The sequence below is a fragment of the Apus apus genome, chromosome 16, assembly GCF_020740795.1.
Source record: "Apus apus isolate bApuApu2 chromosome 16, bApuApu2.pri.cur, whole genome shotgun sequence".
Classification (NCBI taxonomy): Eukaryota; Metazoa; Chordata; class Aves; order Apodiformes; family Apodidae; genus Apus; species Apus apus.
Window position 1 is genome coordinate 6,853,894 of NC_067297.1, and position 14,576 is coordinate 6,868,469.

General features: G+C 36.9%; 1 protein-coding gene across 3 annotated transcripts in view; it reads right to left on the reverse strand.

The window, feature by feature from the left end:
• TXNRD2 (thioredoxin reductase 2) overlaps positions 1–14,576 on the reverse strand; it is a 37,128-nt gene that overhangs the window by 9,819 nt on the left and 12,733 nt on the right. For 2 of the 3 annotated variants that reach the window (XM_051634305.1, XM_051634303.1), the window contains exons 10-12: positions 14,262–14,353; positions 11,576–11,750; positions 3,690–3,826 (exon numbers count right to left, since the gene is read on the reverse strand). In XM_051634305.1, coding sequence (XP_051490265.1) covers positions 3,690–3,826; positions 11,576–11,750; positions 14,262–14,353 — 404 coding nt within the window. Of the gene's footprint in view, positions 1–3,689; positions 3,827–11,575; positions 11,751–14,261; positions 14,354–14,576 lie in introns of those variants that run through there. The other variant, XM_051634304.1, reaches the window with a different exon arrangement.

Here is a 14,576-nt window from a genome sequence, read left to right on the forward strand (position 1 = left end):
TTTGCCTGAAACATGGCTGCCAATCATTTCTGTAGCAGGAAATACAGATGTTGTTTTGGCATTCCAGAAATGAATAGAAGATTGGAACGAGAGATAAACTTGTGAAAGCACTGCCATGCATTCCATAAAACCCAACTAATTACTAAAACATCCATGCAGATAAAGCCCAATTTCTCATAAACAATGACTTAAAGACCTTCTCTGGTAAATATTTGCAATGAACATTCACTTTGCAGTCATGTGTAGAACTACTCTGCTGATTATTATGGATATGAATTGTTCATAAGAATCCTCCAATGTATTATACATTTACACGAGATGGCTCCTAAGAGAGTTTTAAAAGCTTTGAAGTAATGTGTATTTGTTTTAACACAGCTCTTTTTAGTCTTATTCCTATTCAAAGCAACATACTGTACATTCCACCTTCTCTACACATCTTTGTTATAGCTCTCTTTGAGATGTGGCAGATGTATAGTGGCATGACCATATGATAAACCTACTTCTGAGAGAACTTCTTCATAGTTATGTGCCATGCTTTTCAACAAGAATACTACTGGAGGAAAGATTTTAACACAGAGAGTTTATATCAATGCTACAAAAAAATTCCAACTAAAATTCCAGCTTGATCTCCTTTGTCCTGATTACAGAAGATGAAATGCCTAAATGCAATTTCACCTGTCAGTTGAAAATAATATTCTGCCAAAGCTTAAAAAACTTTGTTTTTGAGGGCAGACAAACTGACTGAGCTCAGGAAGGGTGTTTTTATTTTTTTTCCCTTTTCTCCAAATGAACAGCTTGGATAACATTAGGATTCCATTTGCCATAAAAGGGTGCAACAAGACACTTACGAGCACAGTTTCCCGTTTGTGCCAGCTGGGTATGACTCCCAAATGAAAACAGTCATTCTGAGCATATCAGAAAACTTGCCTTTCCCTTCTCTCACTCCCCTTCCAGCCAGGGCACTGAATTAAAACAAAACAAAAAAGTAGTTCTTGCTATCTGTTAGCAATTTAGTGTCTATTCAGTGTGGCATGTTAAAGAACAAGGGTCTGAGAACAACTTGCAATTGCACTTTATGGCAGCAAAAAGCCTGACAGAGAGAGCAGAGCAAGAGAAATCCCGAGCAGGAACACTTGAGGAAAAAAAGTGTTATTCTTATAGGCAAAACTGGGGATCATTGATGCTCATTCACAGGAAATATTATTCCCCTTCCTGTGCTCTTTTGGGAGGTCTCTACCAGAAAGTTCACACACCAAGCTCTACACCTTTGTGGTTCTTAGCAGGATGCACTTGTTTCTTCTGTATTCTTTGACATACGCACCAACACAGAACTCACTTTCAGTGATGGTTCCCATGCCAATGAAATTTATTATCCAAATTAATTCTGCTTTAAATAAAAGAACAAATTAATTAAGTATTCAAATAAAATAACTTCTTTGCTTATCAACTAGAATGACATGGCTCACGTCATACTGGAGTCAGACAAGACAATGGTAATTCCTCCTATCTTTATAAATGCATGAGTACCATACTGTGATTTCTTTAATTCCCTATATTGAGCCCACATACAGATAAAAGAGGACATATCTGCACAGCACTGATTTGTTTCTTCAGTTTTTCCCCAGTTGTGCACTGCTCAGAGTATAAAGCTGTGTTGCTGTTTTTAACATTTACATTTACAAGTGCCTATTGAACAACTAGAGTTCAAAAATATGCACTAATAAGGACAAAAGCAGGAAAAGGAAATCCAAGTTTTAACAACAAAATGAAAAGGACAAATAAATGAAGACCTGATTTTTTAGATCCAGAGTAGGGAAGAGGAGAGCATCCTGCCTATAACTTTTAATTTCTTACTTAACTAATTCCTCAAAGGGCAGAAGACAAAAAGCACCCAAAAGGAAATGACTTGCCCAAAATAACACTGCAGATTGGCAGCAAAATGAGCAACAGAATCAAGGCCCTGCCAGCAGTGCCTCTAACAACTGCTTCTTGGATGAAATTAAAAAGAAAAGTTTGGAAAGCAGGGGCCCAACCAAGGCATATATCAAGGACAAGCAGGTGTAGAGGTCATTGTGAGCCAAAAGAGGACTTGGGAAAAATCCCAGAGCAAGAAGTGACAAATATGGAGGGAAACTGCACGTGAAGTGAGAAGAAATGAGAGGAACTGTACATAATCCCAAAGCTCTAAGAGACTGGTCAGGACAGAGAAGCTGTGAAGAGTAAGAAAAAAAAGAAAAGTAGCTGAGTAGGAAAGAGTTTTAACACACTTTAAAAGGGAATGGCAAGTAATTCACATGAAGATGGAGATAGAAAGGAAGAAACACATGTCTACATAGAGGGGGAAGAGATGGAAGAGGTCAGGACTGGCCAGCAGAGTTATGAGATTTGAGTGTCTCTGGCAGTTCTAGAGTTTAGTCAGAAATTTGCAGGGTCATTCCCAAGACATTATGTAACCTGTTAAATCTCTTCAAAAACTCAGAGCACCTGTAGGTTTTATAAATTGTAGAAAACTTTAAAAGGTTTTAAACTTGGCAGAATGTGAAATCTTTTAAAGGTCTCTCACATTATGCTATATATAGTGTTTGGATATTGCTATAGTATTTAGATTTACCAGACTTTTTAAACAGATGTTTTCACTATATCAAAAACAGTTTCAGTAGGAAGGCATGTGCTCAATTCCCTTAAGTTCAGCAACAGCTGAGAGAATTCTGTTTCTTGCAATGCCCAGCCCTTATACTCTACATATTGCCCAAGTTCTTCAGGAATGGCAGGCAGCTGATGAAAACATCCTCCTGTAACTGTACAGTTCAGAATCCAAATAAACATCTTTTTATGAAGACAACATATTTGGAGATACCCAACCTACAGCAGATAATCTGAGTTCTTTTGTAAAATGAAAATTGAAGGATTGAGTATTTGAGTACATTTTGATCAAGACAAGACATTCTTGTCATAAATTAACTGTATATTATCTACAGTATTTAAGGCCACAGATTTTGCATCTATAATAAAGAAATAATTTTGCTTAAGTTATAATGTCCCCTCGTTAAAAAAAAACCCAAAACAAACCAACCAATCACAAACAAAAAACCCCACACCTCATGTCTATTTGGCACAAATCATGAATAGAAATCAAATATATTTAGTATTTGCAGCAATAACTTTTTCTTATTCTAGAGGAAGATACATTTTGTCATGTCAGAAGCATTTTGTGTCAGGGAGCAGAAGTGCTATCTTGTTTCTCAATTAAATCTCAATTAAACCCCAAAATACTAAAAATGTAATTTCAGAATTTGTCACAGTCATTCCCAGTAAGTGTTTTCAAGTCCAGAAGGTAAGAGCTGCTTTCACTCAGCATTCACAAGCAGTATGAAGTCATGTGTCTGAAGTGATAAAAACATTATTAGAAAGATAATTGAAGTGATAAAGACATTATTATTAGCCTATGACCAATGATGCATTCCCTGATAAACATCAGTAATAATCTCTAATGCTGAGACACTTCACAAGATCCATGTGAAGGAAATTACTGGCCCAGGTGGCTGGCATAAACACTGCAGCTCTGGAAAATGAAAAAGAGCAAAACACTAAGATACATGCTAGAGCATGACGACATCTGGGGACTAGTTATTAGTCAGGAACAAAGTTGGCTTCCTGTTATTGTAAAATAGTTTATGTAGACTCCGTACCTCTGTTATGTCTCCAATTGCATAAATGTGAGGAACAGAAGTAGCTTCACTGGCATCAACAATGATCTTTCCAGTTTCAGGATTAGTTTTCACTCCAGCTGTCTCCAAATTAAGAGTTTCAGTGTCAGAGGCTCGGCCTTCAGTGAAAAAAAAATACAACAGCAAACAAAAGTAAAAACTATTGGAAATTTTTAGCTGTGTTAATCTAAATCTCCACTGTAAATTTCCAAGTTGCTTGTGCTATTTGATAGTCCAAGTAGAAATGTGACAAAACTCATGCTGAAAAAGCTGTAAGGGTGGAAAGTATAGATATGAACATCTTTGGGAAAGGAGCTCTCTTATATTGCATTTCTTCAGGCTATTTCAGAGAAAGTTATTCTTTAAAAATGTGCATGACATCCACTGCAAAAGTGCAAAAACAGCCAGTTTAATATTACTTGCACAGCTTCCTAATGTAGCATGAATATACATGTAATAATGGAACAACTTCCACACTGAAAACTTCCATTAAACACTCACTGAATGGCACTGAATACTAAAAAATAGCCTGTTGTGCACACTTGTGGATAAAACCAATGCTGTTCAACATTAAACAGTCCTCTTTTCTTGCTGATGCACTTACTTTAAAGCTTTTTTAGTTCCTTCGGCTTTGATGAAAAAGTTTACCAACTCTGCTCTCAAGTCCTTGATGGCAAGTTATTTAGATTAAACTCTGTATTAGAGCTATTTCTACAGAGTTTAGAAAGAGTATTTTAAATTGATTTAAAAACAAATTAGACAAATTCTACCCAAGCCTAGATTTTATTAGAGCTTCCTCTTCCAACAACTTAAAATTATCTCATCTTTAAAAAAATTTTTGTAGTGTTTTCTGCAGAGTTACCACTTAGACCATCAAAGTCCTGGTAGCACTATCCTGAGCTTTCTATAGAGTATCTAACAAAGCAATTATTGACCCAGAAATTAGAATCTTGTATCTTATCCAATTTTAAAATGTATTTGAAGATTAACAAGCATAGTGAAATTAGCAGGTACCCCAAACTTTGCAGGGAAATACATAGAAACGATTACCTGACTATATCCAAATGAAGGAAATGTTATAACATTGCATCTGTTTTTAGAAGCTATAAATAAATATGGATATATCACCATCTAAATGTGTAGATCTCCTTTGTGCAAGTCAGGATTGTGTGTTTGATGTTAATACAGAGCTATAGCAAGCAAAACAAAAAGGGAGGTGTGTTTTCATTACAGAAACAAGCTCTTTGATGTTAATGTAGGAAATTATTAAACAAAAGGAAAACCTGGCTTGTCAATACAGACCTAATTATATGTAAACATATGATTCACTGCTTTATACATCTGCCATATAGCCTGGCCCCCAAACAATGTCACATCTGAATGCCTCTGTAAAGACTTCTGTGTATTAATTTCATCTGGTGAAACCAACACTTCCTCTGGGAGCACTGACTGAAGCTGTCGGCACTTGGCTATCTGTCTGTCTTCCCTTCTGTTGTCCCCATGGGATGTTGATCTGCTGTTCCTTCTCTGCCCCTTGCTCCCCAGTCCTGATGCTATCAGGCAACAAAAATAATAAACCTCCAGGACCTTATCTTGGCTCGGATGTGAAACAACTTCCTACCGTTGTATTTCTTTGTGTATTGAGAGTAAAGCCTGGATAGTCTGCAAATGGACAACTAATGGGGTTTTCTAGTTTCCCCTTTTTCCTGCCAGGCAGAGCCAAGAGAAAGCTTAGCACGCAATGGCAGGCACTGAAAGAGGAAAAAAGAAAAACTGTCAATAGAGTCATTTAAAGACCTGTGACAACAACAGCTGAGTTTATCAAATCTGCAGGATAACACTTAACCTTTTGATTCCAATCTATTTTAACATGTGTAAAGTTTGGTATTAATAGTGAAGTTACAAAAAAAAAAAAAAAGTGTTGCTACTCATGGTGAAATTTCTCTCTCGACTTTACTGCCTAAATATTATTTTTGAAAGAAAACCCAAACCTTTAAGAAACTCAACTGAAGCTTTATTGGCCTTTAGCCCCATGCTGACTCACCTCCATAAGCCAGAACTACAGTTACCAGTCTTGCTTCATTCATTAGCTGAGGTTCATGATTAGCCAATGTGCCTTGGTAAATTTTAATGCCAAATTTAGAAAATCCTCGTATTTCCCAACATTCACTCAATTGTATTATAGAATCAGTTTCTCAGCAGTATTGGATCAGAAGGACATCTGTTTCATACCCCTAACTCCTAAGTTTTTTTACATGTACAGCTTCAAGAAAGCATGAGGTTACCACTTATTTCCAAGATCCAGAGGGAATTCAAAACTACACCAAGTCCTACCAGACACACAACACAGAGATGGCTCCTCTTGGCAAAAGCCAGCACATGTGCTTTAAGTTTGAAGATGTCCACTGCCCTGAAACTGCCCTAGAACAAGGAGTGTATGATTGTGTAACACATAAGATTAGATTTAGCTTTTATTCAAAACAGCAAGATATTACACCAGTCATCTAGAAAAAAAGGTGCCAATTTAAGCCAACAAGGGCTACCTGGCTCCTGTGCTTGTAATGCCCCATCATAACCTTATATTTAATAGACCCACACAATAACCACACAGCTCTGAAAACCACACAGATCCCTGCTCTCAGGACATGCCTCCATTTGCTTTTGACTTTAAAAGAAAACAAGGTTTTGATCTGTTTTTGTAACATCTAACAACACTTCCTAAGGGGGCTGCCAGCCTGCTTAGCTACAGAGAGTGACAAGAGACTGGTTAAAGCACCCAACTCGGACACGTGCCAGGCTGGCTATAGCATGATGTGGCATTTCTGTCCCTTCATCTGCTGAGAGGCTTTTCTAATCACACTTGCACATGCAATAAGGTGAAGTCAATATCAGGCTGCTGTGACCTTCAGGTGCAGAACCTTCAACTGTGGCAACTGAAGCAGCTAAACTGAGAAGAAACTACAGGAGTAGGCATAGTCAAATAAGTAGCAGCAGTAAATGGGTGATGGCATAATACGGTAAGATTTCCCAGAGTGATAAAGGTGCAGCTGACAGCAGAGTTTTACAATGGGTCTTTTACAGTTTCTTAATCACATAAGCTGGAATGTCTCTTTGCCCCCCAGCACTTAAAAAATCCAAAGTAGAGCCAACCAAGCTCAAGCTGCCTCTATTATCAGGCATGATACTGCAGACGGCCACTGTGAGGACAGTGCAGGGCGACAGGGTGGTTCTTCCAGCATAAAACATAAGCCAAATAGTCTTCTTCCCTATACATTGGCATTTTGACACATTACTTAATAACTTCACCCAATCTGACCTCAGTCTGACCTTAATCAAAATCTCATCTGAGCTCCCAGTCTTAATACTGTCATTTTGTTCTGGGTGCCTGACATACTCGCCAAATTAGTTCCAAGACCACTACCCTTTCCTCCTTCAAATCCCTTCTCAAAACCCACAAGGTGTTCAATAAAACACAGCCAGCTGATAATGACTAATAAAGTCCAACTCACTGCAAGTAATGTTCAAATGACAAGAAAATGCTGACCACAGTAAGTAACTAAGGCGAAAAAAAGGTTTAGAACCCTTACTAAATTGGTAGCTGCATGCACCAATTTTGCATGGATGTTTTTCAACATTTCTTTCATTACTGATAAACTTCCAGCATGCCTGCCACAATTTGAAAAAGAATATCTGACCCTGAGTCAGTGCTAGGGCAGTAAATGGTTCTTTGCCAAGTCTGCTAAGCTAAATTCTTTTGTGTAGCATTGAGCAGTAATGCTTATTGCACAGGGGAGTCATCTCAGCAGAAAGATTGTGGCAGTCACAGTGCAGCAACCAGTCAACACCAGAGCATCAAAATCCACTGAGCATCTGAAGCTACTTGCTTCTGGAGACATGTTGCTTTGGTCCTACCCAAAACCCAACAAAAAGCAACTCTCACACCCAGATCAAAGGCACAGCCTAGCATCTAACTTTTCCTTAACATGAAGAAGTAATTTTTGCAGCTACAAGCTAGTAAAATAAGTAGCATAAAAAAGAGTTATACTCAGTTTATGGGTGGGTTAAACAAAAGAAGTAAAAGGTACAATCCAGGCCTCTTTCAATGCAAACAAGTTACTAGCACATTAACAACAGTCCTGATGGATAAAGTCTGACTAGATGTCACTGAAAGTAGATGTGGGGAAAAAACCTAAAAGCACTGGCTGATGTAATGGGAGTGACCATTTTCATTATGACTGAAGAAAATACATCTTACCAATTCAGTAATTAATTAAAATTAATGAGAAAGAGACATGGGAAGTTCAGAACAGAGCCCGAGAGCCTGAGCAAACCACATCACATTAGCACTAAGAGTTTTCTGAGATCAATCAAGGTAAATTATTTTTCATTGAATAGTTCAAAGGTTAGAAAACTGCACGGCAAGATTTTGTTTGCAAAGACGGCTCTAAAGCCCATCCCCTTTCTACAGGGGCTGGCAGAGATGAGCTCACAGGAGATCACAACAATATTTTACCGTATATGACTTTTCAAAGAAAATTTCTATTTTGTTAGTTAATCCAAACTGATTTTGTTGTAACACTTGAAGAAAAGTACTATAAAAAATTTACTTGCTTAACCCTTTCTTGTTATTTACTAGTGAGGATCTTATTTTACTGCAGTACAACATAAATCTGCCAAACATCCATTCTGACAAAAGTGACAACATGATTGATAGTGTATGATGTGCAACACCTGATACCTGTTCAGCTTCACACTGAGCTAAAGCAATAATTCCTTTTTACAGCAAAATTATACTATTTCAAAAACACCAAAGCTTTCCTCTAAGCTTCTGAATGAAAAAGAACTTGAGAATGGTTGTTCCACTGGTCTTATCAGGGAGAAAACTTTCTGTAAAGCTAAACTTCAAATACGCCGCTGGTCATTGCTCCTTCTGTTGATTTGCTAGCATACTACCTCACTTTCTCTGTCAAACTAATTCTAGAATATTTTAATAACACCTGCTTAGTTTAATAATTTCAGTGTTGCTCCTCTACACAGTAAGAACCCATTAGATACACAGTAGTTTGGTATCTTTTCTAAGGACTTGGTGAATATCCAGTTTCTGCATTGATCTTTTGCCATGTATTGCAAATTCAAATGGAAATACTACTTGTCAATTCCTTTTACATCTTAGCTGCTAAAGCATTCAGTCCACAGGTTTCAAGCCTCCAGCAGCTGAAATAAACCCACTCTACAAAGCTTGATCTCTTGCAACTGTCCCCTGCAGCTCAGGAGTTGCATTTGTTTATAAAGGTGTCAGATTCTACCATTTTATCTGGATGAAGACCCTATGTTCAATCTGTACTTGCACACACTATTGTTTTGTAGCTCAGGTGTATCAGATACCTACTGTAATTTGTGTGTCCTTAAGTGAAGGGGAATGGTATATAATATTAAAAGTTAATTGGTTCCATACTGAAAGAAAAAAAACAACAAACAACAAACAAAAACAAACCTCAAAAGTTTATACTTTCAGCAGAATTCTCACAAAAGCAGAAGAGAAAGCACTAGACAGACGGACATTACAGGACTACACACATAATCAAACAAAGGTCAAGAAAGAGCTGTTTCCCTGATCTGGAATATAATAGTATAGTCACTCAGCAGGGTAACACAGGCCCATAATAGTCACCTACAAAAGCTTTGGATTGAAACCTTTAAATTACGTGAAAAGGTATCAAAATGAGATTTTTTTATTATTATTTTTTTGGCTTCAAATATTTTGACTGGTTAAAAAAAAGCTGCTAGAAAAACAAAGAGATAATCACGCCTGCTTTAATTGGCTTCACTGTACAACCAGAAAACTACACATTCCGAGATAAAGAAAACTCTTCAAAGAAATACAATGTAATTTTTTTTTCAAAGAGTCTACATTAAGAGGTAACACTGTGGTTTACCAAACTGAAACTATGTCCCACTGTCAGTAAACACTGTTAACATTATTCATAAAATCCTACTAAAATGTCATTATGTGCTTACAAAAATTAAGAAGAAAATCTACACTTAGTTAACAATAGCAGCTGCTTTTTAACTAACTCTACAGGCTGACTTTCTTCAATCAGTATTGTAACTGGCACATCTGCAGACAGGAAATCCTCAACACTACCAAAATTCCCAGCCTATTATCTGAGACACCTGGTGTGGGTGTGTTGATACAGAGCAAAACAATGAATCATACTGACTGCACATCAATTAACCAGATTCAACTGTTAATGTGTTTAATCCTTAAGGGTGGAGTGCCAGTTTGAACACTAAAAAACCTCAAAACAAATAACCCAAACTATTTGTTTTGTGGTTTCTAAGTATGGATTGTAACTCAAAATCTGTGACAAAAATTATAATACATGTAGTTCCTCTGTATCAAAACAGTGAGTGGAGTCACACTACAACTGAGTTGCAACAGTCTGTCATGCAACCTTAGCCATTATAATAAACATTAAACCAATATTTTTTTTGGTAGCATAACAATGTAATAGCTCTAGATGTTGGTAATAGATAATGGTAATCATAGTAAGTGAATATGTCACAACACACTCCATGTTCTCTGTTTGGGGTATTAGGAAGATGTAAAGCCGTCTTAACCAAGGGAAAAGAACAACAGGACAACAGATTTCGTCTACTGAGCAAAACACAAAATGCTGTATTCATCCCTTTTTCCTGTAATGGATCTATTGAACGACCACAAGAATTTAACTCTATTTGTTATCAACAAGAGCAGCACTTACCCACTACTCTAAAACAGCAGTGTCAGATAAAAAGAACAACAGAAAAATGGAGTGGTTAAAAGGAGCTTCTAAAGCTGTAGAAAACTGATCATTCCTCTGCATCAAAACAATTTCTTGGGCAGTAAGTTTAAGCCTATTTACTTTGTTCACCAGTATTCATCTGCTTGCCAAATATCACTACTACTTTTAGCAATCCATTACTTATCTAGCATTCCAGATATTCAGAAAGCTTTAGAAGTAAAAAAGACAAGAGGTCTCCTATTCTGGTGGTCTTGCATCCACCTGAACCAAAACAGCAACTGAGGGACAACTCATATAGCAACAAATGAGCAGCTTGGGGAAGCAACATAGCCAAAGTTCCTGTGGGCTGGAGCCATACATAATTTAGTGTGTTAATCCTGATAAGAAGTAGCATTTGACTCAAAGGAGGCAAAAACCAGATTTAATTCCCACTTCTGGTGATTATGCTCATAGCTATTTGTCACTAAATTCTTTTAAATTGATTTACTCTGATTTAGGCATCATACATCAGTCACAAGAAGTCTGAGATACCTGAAAGTTCCTAGATTTCAAATATCTCAAGTTCTAAGGTTCCCTGCAATAAGCTTGGACTTTTAGGGAAATTCTCTGTCACTGAATTGGATCATGTCTGCAGTAAACAAATTTAAGCAGCATGGCTTACAGAACAGAACCCTCTTAGAAGAAATGGTAGACTCTTGAAGAGGATAAATAGAAACTTGTAGTGAAGACCTTAATGAGTAAGTTAAGAATATGGACTTAAAGAACACTACTTGCACCACAGAGGCTGCTGGAATTCATGCTCTCACCCTCTAATAAATGTGAGGAAGACTAAATAGTCTCCCATTTTTTGCAGCTCATGCAAAAGTATTTCCCAGCAGACTTCTTCTATTCACTAACTTTCATGTCTTTCTAAACTGTAAGTGAACAAGCCAGGCATACAAGAATTTAAAAACTATCAATGTTTAGGTAACTAAATATTTAATTATTTCTTTAAAAAAAGGAAGGGCCCATACAACATTATGAGGGGATTTATTTTTCAGAATGGAAAACATTGTAAATATATGTTGAGATAATCAAGTTTACCTACTGCCCACATCACTGTGTTGAAGGAATCTGTTTCTTCTGTGCCCAGGTCAGTATTTTTCCAGGTGACTTGCAATCTGTTACTCTCCAATTTTTCAACTTTGGTTGGGAAACATCTCTTTAAAAATTTTGTGCCATAAGATTCCATGTGCTCAGTTACTAAAGATGCCATTTGCTGTTGAGTAGGGGGAAAAAAAAATTCTTCTTAGATACATGACTCTTTTAAATGTAAAACACTTCTTCAGGTGTCTTCATGAAACTCTAGTAAATACACTGTGCATTTCCAACAGTCTTTGTCTCTTAGTTATGATACATTGTCAACACATAATTTATTCAGCCACTATGACCTGCAACTCCCTTCCAAGAGGCATCTACATCTGAATATTCAAATTAGTTTCAAAAAAGTAAAATAGCATATGAACAAAACAGTTGTTTTAATATCATTGAATGCTTCTACAAAAATGACATATAGAGCATATTCAATTTCACATTGCCATAATTACAATTTTCTGGCAGCTGGATGAGAATTCAATACTTCCATAAAGCTAGGGAAGAAAAATATTTCCCTTTGCCATGACACCTGTCATTCCTCTGCAATGACTACGACTTATTAAGGTTTCCTGGAAAGATCTACTACTAAAAGGAAATAATGGTTTTGTCCTAAAAGCCTGTTTGAAATATTGCCATACCACAGTCAAGTAGTAAAGAGTCACACTGACAGGTTTATCCAAAGATGTCATTGCTCTTGACTGCAGTAATTCTGGTTGTACTTTGTCAAGGAATATGTTTATTACTTAAGACAACCACTCACACAGAATAACTACATGCAAGCTCTCAACTTATAATACTTTCTTCTAGAAATTGATATTAAATAAAATGAAGGCAACAGCAAGGTTGTATCTCTTCAGAAACATGCTAGCTCACTGAACAGTTTCCATCAGACTCAATGTGGTTACAGGCTGAACATAATTCTTTTGTGTCTATTAATACCTTCTTAACTCTGAAATGAGCCTTTGTAGGCGGGAAGAGTGCAATGGACAAATTCTCAGAGAAAGCCCTGCTGTGCTTTATGAGGTGCCACACACACACAGATCTCATGCTGTTCCAGGTGTAGATTTCTCCAATGATGAGTGCAAAACCCAAGACACGTTCTCATACAATGTTTTGAAAACTCTGGTACACATACCACTAGTTTTAAAGGAAGCCACTTCAAAGTGGGAGTGGCTGGCATGAAACCAGGAGCTGTCACTACCTGCAGTGGTACTTGTCACTGCTGCTTCTAACAGCAGTATTTCCTCCTCAAAAACTGTGCTGTTACTCATGAAAATAATTTTCCTCCACCCTGTGTATGCAAAGAAGTTTGTAAAAATAAGCCCATAGCTCTGTCACTCTTTCATCAACTTCGGCCTGTGTTTTGAACTATTCCAACTAAGCATTAAAAAAAATATCCTAATTCATGATACCAGGAATAATTAAGTTAATGTGCATTTATTCCCATTCTGAAAACACTATTTTCAAGTGATCAACTTGAGACAACAATCTTCACTATTAAGGCTGACATTTTCCAAAGTTGTAGAAAAAAACTGTTGGAAACTTCAAGGGAAAAGTTCACTCCAGATGTGAGTGAAAACCCAGAACTCACACTATTTTAAGAACACTACAGAAACTTTTCCTTCAAAGTAATGTTAGCATCAAATCTTCCAGGGACAGAAGATTCACAATCACCTTTAACATACTCTCCCTACAGATCAAGGGACCAAAAGGACTATCAGGCCAACAAAGAGATCATCTAACCTGTAGAACAGAGACTACAAACTCACATCCAGGTAATATCTTCACTGGATCCAGTAACTTTTCTTTTAAGCTAAACTTGCTATAGTGCCTTCTATTGCTTCTCTAGGCAGTTGTACTTTGTACACAAATCCTATATAAACCAGGTTTTGTGTGTGTTGCTTTTTCTCATTGTTATTTCTAATTGCTTTTATTCTCTTTATATAAGAATGGGTTTTCGGTTTTGTCAGAACAATCATGACCACTTTCTTAAACAAAACTCCTCAAAATCTTCCCCAATTTTGAAACACAGTTTTTCTTCTTTAAGTTTCCCTGCCTGCAATTTTTTGCTGTTAATTTTCTTCTGGTTAGGCTTGGATAGTTCTACTGAAATTGCTCCTTTTTTTTTTTTTTTTTTTTTTTTAACCTAGTTATAACCACCACTGTTTTGAAAGTGGTAAGGGCAGGATTTTCGATTCCTATGTCATTACAAACTTTCAGCTTAGTGATTTATTTATATTCATCATAATGAACTCCACATTGAACTACTTCATGTTAAGTCAAATAATTTATTTTTAAAATCATTATCTGTAACTCCTAGAAATTCAGGATTATTTTAAAGAGACTGCCTCATGTTTTTAGCAGTGGCATAAATCCTTCCTCTGCTTCCCAACCTTTGCAATCTTGTTTTCAGTTAAGCAGGAGGAAAAAAATAAAGATTAACTTTTCTGAGTTCAGTATCAAGATATATGATGGGAACACAAAAGCTTGTATTTATTTAGTTTCTCTTCAGAAAGCACATACTAGGAAATGTTTGGAGAAGCCAATAGCATTTTTTCTTTAGGAGACGAAAATAATCAAATACACTTTTTAATATATTTGATATATAAGAAGATGTAAGATATTCTGTGTTTACCTGATCAAACCCACGAAGTGGGATACTTCTCATCATGACTGTAGTGTCCAGTCCAATGCCTGTTAGAAAACCAGCACACTCCAGTGAAACATCTGGTGAAGCATCAGGTAAGAAAATATAAGCAGTAATTTCATACCAATGCAATACAAAAGGGTAGGTACACAAGTGGGCTTTTTACCTTGTCACTGTTTGACTCAGGTTCGACAGCAATGCTCTCGATCCCCTCCCATTCCCACCCAAGGTGTGACCTCGGAGCCCTAGCAGTTACAAAAACATTCCACCATTACCAGCCCAAGCTGGGATACTTTGCTACTA